Genomic DNA, 14,375 nt, shown 5'->3' with positions numbered 1-14,375 from the left:
CGAGCTCGCAAATTAAGATGTGGCTCTACGAGGTAATGCTAGCGCTGTCAGTCTGCGAAAGCAGAAACTCCGGGATATCCAATTAGCCGCGCCGCTGCCAGAACCTTTATCCTCGGATATGACGTTTCCTGTCACTCACACCCACTTCAATACAGACCCCCCTTTTCCGATGGCAGCCACCAGGCAGTGAGAACAAAGGGAAGGCATATTTAACTGTAATAATTCTTGATTCTGTTTTCATTTTTAAATACGTTTTTTTATTGTTATTATATGGAACGACGAAGGGGGGGAAGATCCCGATCAGGTGGACCGCGCCCGAGGCCATCTCCTTCCGGAAGTTCACGTCCGCCAGCGATGTGTGGAGCTACGGCATCGTCATGTGGGAAGTGATGTCGTACGGCGAGAGGCCGTACTGGGAAATGAGCAATCAGGACGTAAGTAGCCCGGGATTTCGCAGGTTATCGCGTTCCCGTCCGTCGTTAGCAAGGCTAACGTTTTTCTTTTCACGATGTATTCATCGTTAGCAAACCGGAGAGTTTTTCTGTTACATTTTACGCTGTTTGAATCATGTTTCCGATGCAATGGGGCGTTATGCCTTGGCTTTGTTTGTGACGTTTGGCTTTGTCCTGTACGCATGCTTGTAAAGGGCGTTCGCACCCTGATTGCTCTTAGAGCAGCTGACGCAGGTTCCACGACCGAACACGTCATTGAACAGGCCGTGTCTCTTTGAGCCTCGCCTTTGAAGTCTGTAACCATTTAGTGAGATCCGGATTGCCGGGAGGGGGAATAATCGAGAGAAGTGGCTGTTCTCTATTAATAGAAATGAGGGATGAGACACTTTCTTTCGCCGTATTGGCATTATCGAACACGGCCAGTGGGGATTTGTGGGACTGCCTCGAGACCCTGATGTAAAAAAGGAGTGAAGAAACCGTCTGATTCTTTTGGAAGGAGACCCAGTGGGTGGGTCACAGGGTCTGGGCATGTGAAAAGAGGAATCAAAGCACACGGGACTCTTAGAGAATGCAGATTTTGACTAGGCCAGAGACGGATATGGATTTGCACATTGTCCAAGTCCAGACACTGCAGTAAAACGAATGCGTTGTTGTGCACACAATCAGGAAACCGGTGCAGATATAGAAATAGATTATATTGAGTCAGCTATCACTTATGTGTCAGGCTTTTCTTTCTGGGATCTCCTTCATCCTTTTTAGAGACAGAACAATACAGAAACACAAAATAATGCATCTGTCTGGAAAAAGACTAGTTTGGGTTTTTTTTTTTTTGGTGGGGGGAGGGTTATTTATGTTTATAGTTCATTTTATATCATGAACTACATTACAAATGTAATTATACCTTTTTTCTAATTATTATGATATTAATATAATGTGGTAATTATTATCATTAAAATATTGAATCTTATATAAAGTTAGGCTCAGTTAGCGCTCAAATGGGAAAACTAGGTTGCCACTAGATGTTGGGGTGCTGGTGGGCCACAGTGGGGAAGAAAGACTAGACCCCAACGCAGTCATGGTGGCACTGTGCTGCTACGAAAGCCGTCTTTCTGATCAGGCTCAAAAACAAGGTCCTTATTTACCGCGGTTGTTAAACACACTTGTGGTGAATGGAAGGCTCCCTGTTAAATTCCCAATCTGTCCCCGTTTTATTATCCCCCCGTTTAATTGGTGAAAATATATGGCTTGTCTCCGCTGCAGCTGTTGTGTGAAGAGCGGGTGCGTGGCAGAGGCCATGCTTGTTTTCAGTGTGCTGAGCCCAGTCGCTACCCAGTAACTGTGAGCGTGCGGTAGCGAAAATGCGGCGATATTCATATGAGCGCGGCTCTGCTCTTTTAACTGACCTTACATTACGTCACGTTACGGGCATTTAGCAGACGCTCTTATCCAGAGCGACTTACACAACTTCTACGCATAGCATTTACATTGTATCCATTTAAACAGCTGGATATATACTAAAGCAATGCAGGTTAAGTACCTTGCTCAAGGATACAATGGCAGTGTCCAACCTGGGAGTCGAACCTGTGACCTTTAGGGTACGAGACCAGTTCCCTACCCGTTATACTACACTGCTGCCCACTGACTGACCTGTGGTGTGACAGTTTTTTTTTGTTTTATTTGTGTGTTTTTCCCCAACATACATCTTTTCAAAATGGCTCTGTGGTCCATCGGGCTTCATTTCAGATGAAATGTTCCCAGCTGCGGTTGGGAGGCCAATGAGGTTGATTCCGGATCATTCTTCAGTGTAGTCTGGTGTAGCACTGCTGTGTGTCCCTGCCTGTCGTACCCTTTCACATTTGTCTTTACTTGCCTAATTTGTCTCTCTGGGTGAGGTGTAAATTCCAGCTGTGTTTTTTTACAATCAAACTGGTTGACCTCTTTTTTCCCTTATTTCTGAATTCCCAGCATATGATGGCTTTATCTAAGCCTCTGATCATTAATTCCACTGCATCATTAATCTTTTTTTCTGGTACACACGGGAAAGGAGAAGTGTTTGATATTTTATTTAAAGCTTTCAAGAGGATTTTTTTTTCAGATGTCTTTGGTATATGAACCACAGTCTTTCCTTTGTGATTTACTGAGAGTTATTTGTTCCTGGATTTTATTGTTATTTTTTTCTCAAATGGGGTTCAAAAGGGAATAAAGGAACGAACGCATGCAGATACGCATTGTGCTCATGGCAACATTAAATAATCGATGATGAAAATGAGGCCGTTCAGCCAATCAGGGCTCAAAACCATCATGTGTGCATCCAGCAAAGGTCAAAAATGGGCCAATGTGCATAAACATAAAGAGCACTTAAAGGGCTAGTTCACATTTTTAGAAACTAACTAATAATACTGTTTTTGGCTATATTGGCACATTTTGATTAAACGTTACATATTTTAAGTAAATACACATATGATTAACCATTTAAATTTTAACCCTTTTAATTAACCAGTCTTATACTATCTCCTAAATGTCTAGGTTGGTGTATTCTTCTATCTGAAAAACATATTTTTAAAAAATATTACTGTTATACTTTGCTGCCGCTTAGACAAATTTGCCACCACTCTGTAGCAAAAGTTTTTTGCACACTTGAGACTATTTTTCACTTTTATCAGTCTTATGTTTGCCACCACTGATTCTTAACACTCCCCAGTTCCCTGCTTATGTGTAGAGCCCCATAGCTAGCTGGCGTACGCATTAATAACTCTCTGTGTGAAAAAGCGCTTACCTGTATCAGTGCGAAATGAATGAACTCATTTCCCCCTTCTTCTTCTTCTCCTCGTTCTGCCGCCAGAACTCTCTTAATCCCTTTCAGATTCGTAAAAAAACCGTAATGATTTCACCCCTTAGCGCCGCGGCAACGCTACGCGCCTCGCGGCTGCGCGTGAGTGATGCGTGTGCCGCGCTCGCCGGCCTGGCTCAGCCAGAGCACTTGCATCGTTAGCATGGAATGAATCTAAATCTGAAGGGAATTCAGTGTGGACCCAATGTGGACCTGTTGCAGCTCCGACTGACAGAATACTCATTTTATGTCTATTTTTGGTCTATTTTTATTTATTTATTATTATTTTTTACAAATTGCGGCATAGCACTAGGAAACTGTTACGTTTATGCACAGAAATTTGTTCTGAAATGCTGGGTTATGTTACTATGTGTATGTCCCCCCAGTTCCCTCCTGCACTAGTGGCGAATTAACATTACATTACAGGCATTTAGCAGACGCTCTTATCCAGAGCAACTTACACAACGCTTTACATACTGTGCAGTAGCATTCATATTGCATCGGTTTATACAGCTAGATATACACTGAAGCAATTCAGGTTAAGTACTTTGCTCAAGGGTACAACAGCAGTGTACAACCCGGGAATCAAGCCTTTAGGTTACAAGACCAGCTCCTTACCAATTATACTACACTACAGATATATTAAGCAGCTAAAATACTGAAGGATAAGCCTTTTTCAATGTTTGTGTCGCCCAGGCAGAAAATAAACATACACTACATTACATTACAGGCATTTGGCAGACGCTTTTATCCAGAGCGACAGAACATAAACCTGAAAGCGAGTGTGTCATGGTGCCCCTCGCGCTGACCGTGACGTAACGTCTCCTCAGGTGATCAAGGCGGTGGAGGACAGCTACCGCCTGCCCGGGCCAATGGACTGCCCCTCCGCTCTCTACCAGCTCATGACCGACTGCTGGCAGAAGGACCGCAACAGCAGGCCCAAGTTTGAGGAGATCGTCTGCCTGCTCGACAAGCTCATCCGGAACCCCAGCAGCTTGAAAACCCTCATAAACTCCTCCAAAAGGTGAGGGGGGAGCGGGGGTTATCTTATTCTTCATTTTACTCTCTTTGCGCTTCTTTGGGGACTGTACATATATCATTTCCTACCTGATGGCCTACAAAATGCAAAATGGCGGCTTCGCCTGTCTGTCTTTGACTGCCGTGGTAACTCCCGCGCGGCCGTCGTTTGATTTACGCGGCGGTTTTATCGCCGGCATATGTCTTCCCCGCAGGGTCTCCAATTTATTAGTGGAGTACGGGGCCATAGAAAGCACCGTCTACCGATCCGTGGGAGAGTGGCTGGAAGCCATAAAGATGGGCCGATACACAGAGCTGTTCGCGGACAGCGGGTACACTACTCTGGAAGTGGTGACTCAGATGACCTCGGAGTAAGTTTATTTAGTTAACCCCAGAAAAACCTTCCCCAGTGTATGGTTTCCTCAAAAAATCAGGTAGGAGTTTACATCCACCTTAACTGAAACAATGTTGGTGTGAGTGACTGAACTACTTTCAGACTAAAAGGAATTTGATATCGGTAATTATTTGTAAAAGATGAATTTCTTATTTATTAGTGTGATTTATGAAATCCCCCATTTGATAATTTACCAAATATCCTGTTCATTTTTCCAAGTAGTGGTGGCAAGTCTCCAGATGTAAGTAACTTCGTAAGTAACAAAAGTTTGTGGGTGAAACAACCTTTGGAGAGAAAAAAATAGCTTATCTGGTGAATCTGGAAATGATTAAATCAACTGAACAGTGACCAATTTGTTATCAAAAATTAATTTCAATACAGAATAGTGATAAGCCGCATATTGTGCTTGTGGTGTTTTCAAGGCAGTGAAACAATTACATTTTTTAAATAGCTAACTAATAAATAAATATGTCACTGCTTCGTAATTGTATATTTTGTAGGTTTTGTCTTCAATGGAGTGTCACGTTGGTTTACCATATTTTAACTAATCTTTTTGGCAGGGATCTGAGGAGGGTCGGGGTGACCCTTGCTGGGCACCAGAAAAAGATCATCAACAGTATCCAGGAGATGCGGGTTCAGATGATGAATGGTCAAGTGCAAATCTGACCCAGCGGTCAGACCTGCGGTACCAGTAACCCAGCACTTTTTTTATGAACATGAACTGCATTTATTGTACGGGAATATTTAACAAAGGGAAATGACTTCATGCGTGCCGAGGAGAAAAAAAGGACTATGTGTTCGTCTCTAACTCCTCCTACATTTCTGACGTTCAGGAAGAGCAAGCAGTGTGTAGTATGTAGCCATTTTACAAGTGTGGCACACTCCTGGACCTGAAAGTATTGCCACTTCATCAGTCCTGACCGAATGTACACTTGCTGATCTCCTAGCTCAGTCACAGGTACTGTTGACAAGCATTCACCAACCATTTTTAGTGATCAACCCCAACTTTGTAGAAGGGTCACTTAAAATGAAAACTGAGGTGAACTTTAAGACTACCCTGTATCATGTAGCTAAAGCAAATAACTACTGAGTTATAGATGCTTGCAAGACTTCTATGTAAGCAGATACGATCACAAAAGCAATCGACAAGTCCTGTTGTATACAGGGATGTTAAGGTCATTGCGCACTTCCACACATTTAACCAAAATAAGACAAGAAGCAGTTTCTGTTAACAGCAGAAATTAAGAGAACACTCTTTATTTGTTCTTCCCATTTGTGTGTGTGTGTGTGTCTGTGAGGGAGAGAGAGAGAGAGCCATAGAGAGGTACTAAACATTCAATAAATTATTGTGGCTTTACAAAAGAAGAACAAAAATATATTTTGATGAATTTCTCAGGCAGGTGGAGCTACCTGCACAGCACATTTCCCTTCATTAGCACCAAGTTCTAACCCCGTATTCAAATCACAGGGGTTGAAAAACCTTTCTCAGCGAACCAGGTGAATATATCTGTGTCCATTTTCCTTGCAGTGCTTTCACCCAGCTTATCATGGATACTAAAAGGGTGCTTATGTTTCTCTGGAGAATCATAGTCCACTTAGTAAGAACTACTGCACATGGGTGCAGCAAACATATGTAGCTGTAGTAATGACGTGATCATGTCAATGGCTCACACCAATGCAGGGCACTCTGTGGAGTTTATATTGTGTGAATAGGTCAGCCACACCCTTACACACATTATTCCATCCCAGAACAGCGTAGCAACTGCAATCTGCACGCACCTGTGTGTTGTCACACATAAATGTAACTGCATTGTAGAAGTGAGTGTGTTGTATGGGGGTAAGACCGTTGTTTCTACAGCATGATGTGGAGGGGAAAAGTGGGATGTAGAGAATGCAGATCAGAGACACCCAAATCACATATAATGTAGTGGGCTGGTGGCTGGTGTGTGGCCTTGCTGGCTGTGGTCAGTCAAGAGTGAATATGGTACACATGCAATTTGGCCGGTGTACCTGCCATGTCCCTTAGAATCCAATTGGTCTTCTCTCTTTTACTGTAGTCATGGCACCTAGATTTCATCATAATTGGCATTGTAATATTTTTTTTTTAATTTGAAATTATTATTATTATTTATTTGTACCCATTACAGGTGCTGAAAAATGTCCCTTGGCCCAATTATACTTCTGAAAAGCATCAAGAAAGTGACATTTGCTTTTGTACTTCGGTTAATTGATTATTAGGCAATGCATCATTGTGGAAATTTTGAAGCCAAACTCATTTTCTGAATTTTAATGCCTCTCAAATATGACTGTATGGGTATATAGAGGCACAGTGTGATGTATTATTTAGCTTCCTCTCCAATATCAAACATTTTATATGTAAATAATGTAAAATTTGCTATGTGAACATTTTTCTCCTGGTTTTTGAGGGGGATTTCTTGGTTACTGAATAATGTGTGGTTGAACTACATTATGGTGTACATACAAGATGGTTAACGGATGCCTAATTAGCTTTTCGGATTAAAATGAAGAATTTTACAGTCTGGTATATATAAATTCTGATTGGTATTCTGCTTTGAACAGGATTCAATTATTTGTTCTGTAGTGTATATGATTTGCACACTGTTGTAATTGCTAGCTCTCAATAGTATATCAATGTGTATTTTTAATTAATTGTCCCCATTATTGAACTGAAATTAATTTCCTCTTTTAATTACTACCTGGAGATTGTTGATAGGGTAGGTTTTGTATAGCTTATTAACTGCAGGTGATATTTTGGTGTCCAATTTTGGCAAAGCAGGGTATTGTATTTGGTCTTAAATACGTGTCAAATAATTATATTGCTCTGAAAATGTGGGTTTTGTTACCATGTGCACCTAAAAAATTTACTAGACTGATTACGTTGTTAGGGTTAGGGTACTGGTGTACTGTTGACAAGAACAAGGACAAATTTGCACTGAAAAGTACAGTACCAATATAGTTACTAGAATTTTTTGTGCAAGACAAACTTGAATTGTTATTATTTAATAATTTATTGAACTTCAACTGGCATCTTCAGACAGCAATTGTCTTTTTTATTTTTTATTTTTATCTGAATTAAGTGATTCACTTTTGAATCAGAATGTATGTTTTCTTCAAAGAGCAGAACAGCTTTTTTTTTTTTTGCATGAACAACAGTGAATCAATATGCACATTTCTGACTTCAGTAACAAGATGTATCTAACATGCATTTAAATGCTGAATTATTTTAAGCATAATTCAAAATATCCATTTATCTGTACTGTAGTACTGCCACCACACAAATATTTCTATTTGACAACAGATTTTGATGACATAAAACTATATAGTATGGGATGGCTAAACAGTTATCTGTATGTAGAGCATTTATTTTATCATCAGGGAAAACTAAATAATAATAATAACAATAATAATAATATACCTCTACTTATGTTTATGATCCCAGCTATAGATTATAAAATGAAGTTCAGTACGTTACACTTTAAGATAAATTCAATCAGGCATTCTATCCTTCAGTACTCAACTTGGACTAACAAATAAATGCACGTTTTTTTTTCACATTACTTGTAAGCTCATATCATGGCAATTATTGGTGCAATGTTGGCCAATATCCAAGGCAGTAAATATTTCAGCAGAAATAGCAGTTAAGGTAATGTCTTGATATCTGAAACATTCAGCCGTTAAAATATTGGAGCCGTGACGTTTCTTCATAGTTCCTTTTACTGCATGTTTAACACTTATCTGCACTTAAGTGCTTGTATCTTTCACCTTTGTCTTATTTACTTGTACGTTTGTTATCATCTGAAGTCATAATATGTATGTGCACCATGCATAGACTATTTCATGATAACAAATTTATCCATAAATTATTTTCAGACGCCACTGTGCACTTCCATTCATTGGGTATTTAAGGATTTATTACTTTTTTTTTTTAGCATGTACTCAGTTTTTTAAAAGTGCCTCATTTATATTAGTCTGAAATTTAAGTTGCACTTAATCAAATTACCCTCTTCAGCTTTTATGTGTAATGAGTCAGAAAAAAAAAGATTTGGAGGGAAATCCATTCAAAACTGGAAGAAAATCAAAACGTCAGTAGTTTTCAAAAGGATCACTGCCTTCATTTAGGTTCAAATTACTTTTGAAGGCATTATCCGTAATCCTATTTTAGAATTTTAAATTCCTTGATAGCCTCACAGAAAATGATATTTTAGCACACTTCATGAGTAAAAGAATAGTAAAGCTTTTGCATACACGGTGAGTAACATAATACTACTGCTTTTGTAAAAGAAACTGTTAAATACTTACATTTCTATTACATAACACAAACCTTTTAAGTTGCACTTTACAGGTTGTACTTACTGTATATTTTATTTCATATTTAATAATTTGGTTGTTTAATTGTTGGTTTGATTTAATACTGTGAGTTGATTGTTGTTGTGTCCTGTTAATACTGTACATTTCCCAGCCAGGAAAATGTTCAATTAAAGAAATTATCTAAGTGTGGTCATTTGAGGTCAATAATGTTACGATAATGCAGTAATGTATGTTTACTAGACATCAAATAAACGTTCAAAAAATGTATAAAAGAGGAAGAAATTGTGATTAAGACCTATTTATGCAACTCCAAGTAAAGAGTTGCATAAATAACAGTTTTTATTTTAACTAAATGAGTCTTGCATTCAGATATAGCTTAATTTTAGCCACCTTTGTGAACCAGGGAAGTTTTTGCTCTTGTTGTGCAGTTACTTCGGATATTTGCAGCCAAAGCTGCCACATAAATTTGAGGAAAATATATAATTGGTGAATGTACCGGTTGTGAACAAAGATAAATGGAAATAAACGTAAACATAGGTATTCTGATACAGGAGGGTTCCCTTGGCTCCGTAAAGGGGTGGAGTACATTTTCCTGGCTTGGTTGTGGTGCATTCATAAAAACAATGTACATTCGATAATAGTACTGAGCGGTCATTTTTTTCCCATGTTGGAGCATGCATTTCCTGTAGATAATGATAACAATGCCTCAGGCTACAGAGCACAAGTACAGAGCACAAGCAGTCACCCAGTGACTTGAGGCGCATGATACTGATGCCATTCATATATCACGGCCTTTTCAGTCACCAGATCTGAACCCAAATGAACATGCGGTATTATGGGATATTCTGAATGAAAGCATATTATACAGGATATTATTACATTTGTAATTTGCCTGATTGACAGACAAGTCATGTCATAATCCTCATTCAGAATTCCAGACACTTGTTACAATGTTACAATGCATAGAGTCCTATTAAGACAATAATATGAATAATAATCTCGATAAACCTCAAAGACTTTTCTTATAATCACAGTTACATTTTTTTATGTATGTAAATGACTAATCTCTGGCTAAAAGTATATAATAATCACTTATCGCATGTCCCACCATCACATATTGATTTTTTTTTTCCAGATGAACAAATTACTTTTGTTCATTTGGAACAATTAAAGTTAACATTGCTGGCCTGGTGCAAAAAATACAAATAATAAAGAAGTTTCAAGAAAATTGAGAGTCATATTTGTTTCTGGAAAAGGGAATGAAGGCTGGCAGTGTATGGTTTCTCATGGTTTTGGTTTAGGAAATAGCACCGTATCAAATAAAATGCTACAGATTACTGTTAAAGGAAAATTCCAGGCTAAACGTGTAGCAGTGATGTGCATTCATTCCAGGGTTTATTATTTTTGTGTAATATATTTTACTTTATCGCTATTCACAATTTTTCACTTCCAATCCTGTCAGTCTTCTCCTGGATCTGCTCCAGTGTGTAATTTTCCTACATTACCCAGAACTACTTTTCCCACCCCACATTGTCCTCCAGCCTGCTGTGCTTATTCATCTCCTCCTTTGCAAACAAATAAGGCTCCAGCTCTATCTCTTCAAAAAAAATGCCATGGCTAGCAAGCTAGTAGTAGTTAGCCAAAAGACTAGAAGCAATGTCAAAGATAGTGGCTACTCCCCCAATCACCCTGTGAAGCTACAGTGTTGCATTCTGGGCTATTGAGGCTGCTAACACAGCAAAAATCAGTTTGTCCTCTTGATAAATTATTGATTTGTCTTAGTAGAAGTATTCGAGAAAGTTGATTAGTGAGGATTCAAGGCAAAAAAACCCAAGGTATTGTCCCTAAGTTGTGAAACGAATATCTGATCCTTATAGTTGGTGCTATTGTGGGTAAAAGACATACTGTCATATTAAACTGCCCTGTGGATGCTGTGGCAATATCACCGTGTGATGTCACGTCATCTACAGAACTTGAGTTTAGCTGTGGAAAGTACTACACAAAACAGAACAATAGAACCTGGGGTGCGTTTTATAGCACCAATATGAAAATTCTAACAAGTGTTTTAGCCTGGAATTTTCCTTGAATGTTTGTTATACTTATGTATAAAAAGCCATCATATATGTAACATTATGCACACATGAAAGCATGTAAATCTGTACGGAAATCAGTACTGAATGATGCTAATTATTTACACTGTTTTCGGAATGGTTTGCCTGTTTTTTTCCCTACCTCGAGTCCCAGCGGAATCTGATATGTGATGGTTTCGGATGAGTGTACAAGCATTACTCATCCATAGGAAGCACATTGGTGGTCAGACCCTCCTGAATGTTTAAATGTAGGGATTAGTTTTCACAGTCTTAACGCTGCTGGTTAAGGTGTGTAGCAACTTGGCTTGTAACATTTAAGAACTCAATAATATAAAGTTGCATCGGCAAACGTATTATTGTTATTGCAAATTATTAATGTCAAATTCGGAATAAGCACACAGGTAAGCCCTTCAGTTTAATGTTAGTTTATATTTCTTTTCTTCTTTTTTTGTCAAGTAATCCTATTAGAGAAAGATTATAAGTGTCATTTTATCCATATTTATTCTTTTTTTTCATTTAGGTTTCCTCACTCTTCTGCAGAAGACATTTTCCTAGATTCAGTCAAATGCATTTAGCTACTTAAAGGGCATCCAGTTCAACCAAACAACCGGTACATGTCATGTGGCAGGTGGTCGCATTGGCTAAGTCGCATTTTCATCATAGATTTTCACTACAGCACTACAATACCTTACAACATAGCAAGGTTGTTAGATGTTGGTATAGCATCCATGGTAGGTCATCAATAACACTGTGCACTTGATTGAGTTACCAATATAGATTAAATGCAGAAGTATATTTACAGTTTCCAAAAATGATGCTCACTAGCTACAGTTTATTTACTAATTAGTTATATTTTGTGTTGATAAACTGATTTCTATCTTGTGATTAAATACAGATAATATTATGAAAGGCATTTGATTCCTACTCTGTATTGTGTTTTCTTCAAGGTCATAATATATTGAATTGGTCATTTTAAAGACAAATACAATTGACACAAACAAATAAGTATTATATGAACAATGCTGTCAGTGAATTATACTAATACTGCTGCTGCCTTCATTGAATCTTTCATTTTCTTATCACCCACTGTCATTTTCTTCTGGATTTAATGACACAAATCGCACCACCAATTATTCCCGTTAGAATTTGAATTTAATTTCTAATTAGAATTGAGCTGCACCATAACACATCATAACCCCCATAAAAGCAATCCAACCATTCTCTCCCTTTCACACCCAAGTGCTAGGAAATGTATGAATGGAATATCAATCGCGGGAGTTTTTTTTTTTTCTTCTTCTTCTCTTTCTCTTTCCTCTCTGTCTTTTCTTTGGAACAAAACACCTATTTTGCTTGAATTACTTTTTCAGTGGACAATTGAAACAAATGTTCACATAGGTCCATGGAGTCCAATACGATCCGGTCCATAGAGTTAAGCAAAGGGTACATGTGTATTACATTTGTGCTCATTTCAAAGATTGCTAACAGTCTAAAGAACGCTGAAGTGAGATTGTTTTTGATGGTGAACTGAACTCGCTGTATTATATACACCATGACAAGTACATTCGTTTTTGATAGGCCACGACAATTCTTTCTGAAATGTTTTGCATCTTAAAATAAGACAAATTGTAAGAGCATAGAAGTGTATAGCTGTTGTATTTGTTTGTCTACTTCCTGATACTGTATGTGTATTTTGGTTGTGTACATGTTTTTTGTAGTGTAAGATAAAAAAATTTATTTTTGTAAAAAAAATAAAAATTAAAAACAATCATCTTTGAACTGTGGTAATTTGAAACATTTCAAGTCTGTTCCATTCTGGATAATAAATTAATGCAGACGCCCTTTATTTCAGGAGACCAGTCAAAAATTATTTTCATTTTGTGTTCTTGCATGAGACCAGACTTTGCTTTTGTCTAACTGTTTACTGATCATTAATGTTTAATGGAGTGTATTGTCAAACCATTGCTGAGGTAAAATTAGGAAATAACAAATCACTTCTCTTATTTATGGCTGGGAGTTTGTTATGGAAGTTACGGGTGTCACAGATTCTGTGATTTTTGGCATTTTGGCCATGACTTTCCCTGTTTTTTATCATTTCCACGATTTCTCTCGTTTTTAGTGCATTCTGTGATTTTTGGCAGTTTTTGGATGCTAACTGTCCACCTTGATATAGCCTGCTATTTCTTTAGACCTGGATATTATAACCATACTGCTAAATTCTGAGAGAGACAAAGTGCACAATGTAGGCCTATGGCATATACTGTACATTCAGGAATACACTGGGATCAAGATGGCTGTCTTTGTCAGTTGTTACAATCAGATATTTGACGGCTCCTGTCAACAGTGTTGATCCTGAGTGCTCCTTTCCTCCGTTAGGGTAACATTGTCAGTGACAATAGGCACTCCATCAAAGACTTAAACCTTACATTGTAGGCTACAACATGTGCCAAAACAAACTATAAAGAAATAAAAACGGACACAAGGTAACCCTGTTATTATTTCAGGAATGCAATTCCAGCATGCTGTTTGTAACAATGCTTTGTTAAATTATAGGCAAAAAATTATGTTCTTTCCATGACGGAATGAAGTGATCCACTAGCCTATCAATGCATTTTGCATTCATTTGTTCCTAGTGGTGCCTGCCTGCTGATTTCTTTAAACTTCAAGCTTGTTACTGTTGCTACAGTTGTGTATGTTATTTCAATCATTTCCTACTGCCGAACATAAGATCTATTACTTAATTTAATAAATTCATGTTTTGTGTCTGTCACTTTTTTCAGTTTTCCATGATTTTCAACCACTTTGCGATGTCTGCTCTGTGACTTTAGCAAATATTTTCCATGACACCCAGCCTTGTTCATAGACTATCAACAAATTGAGCACAGTATTGTCAGGAATAAATAAATTAAAAATAAAAATAAATAAATAAATTAAAAAAAAACTGTTTTTCCCTATGCATGATTGAGCGTGTGTGCACGCGCGCGTGCGTGTGTGTTCAGCGGAAAACAGAGTTATAGATAGAGATGGGATCACAGTGCAGATAATGCCATGGCTGAGATGCAAATCCCTGACTGAATGAGAGGATTCGTATACGGGCTGTGAGTCAGTCACCATACTGCGCCACATGCTCTGTTCTACTTTAGAAATGAATGACTGTGATGACAACGGTATACTCAGTGTTTGCATGTAACCTGTAATTATCCAGCTTGTAGGAAGGCTTGGGAGGCAGGAATTCAGTAGAACTGATATATATTTTTTTAAATTTT

At 38.2% G+C, this 14,375-nt stretch overlaps 1 protein-coding gene across 3 annotated transcripts in view; it reads left to right on the top strand.

The window, feature by feature from the left end:
* The window catches only part of LOC135239386 (ephrin type-A receptor 5), a 71,869-nt gene extending 58,995 nt beyond the window's left edge, over positions 1-12,874 (top strand). For 2 of the 3 annotated variants that reach the window (XM_064308000.1, XM_064307999.1), the window contains exons 14-17: positions 285-434; positions 4,113-4,306; positions 4,515-4,670; positions 5,254-12,874. In XM_064308000.1, the coding sequence (XP_064164070.1) occupies positions 285-434; positions 4,113-4,306; positions 4,515-4,670; positions 5,254-5,359 (606 nt within the window). In that variant the 3' untranslated portion in view covers positions 5,360-12,874. Of the gene's footprint in view, positions 1-284; positions 435-4,112; positions 4,307-4,514 lie in introns of all 3 variants that reach the window. The other variant, XM_064308002.1, reaches the window with a different exon arrangement.
* Positions 12,875-14,375: the final 1,501 nt, after the last annotated feature.

Source organism: Anguilla rostrata, chromosome 14, assembly GCF_018555375.3.
Source record: "Anguilla rostrata isolate EN2019 chromosome 14, ASM1855537v3, whole genome shotgun sequence".
In the NCBI taxonomy this organism is placed as follows: Eukaryota; Metazoa; Chordata; class Actinopteri; order Anguilliformes; family Anguillidae; genus Anguilla; species Anguilla rostrata.
Note: the sequence above shows the minus strand (reverse complement) of the source record. Positions and strands in the feature narration are given on the sequence as shown.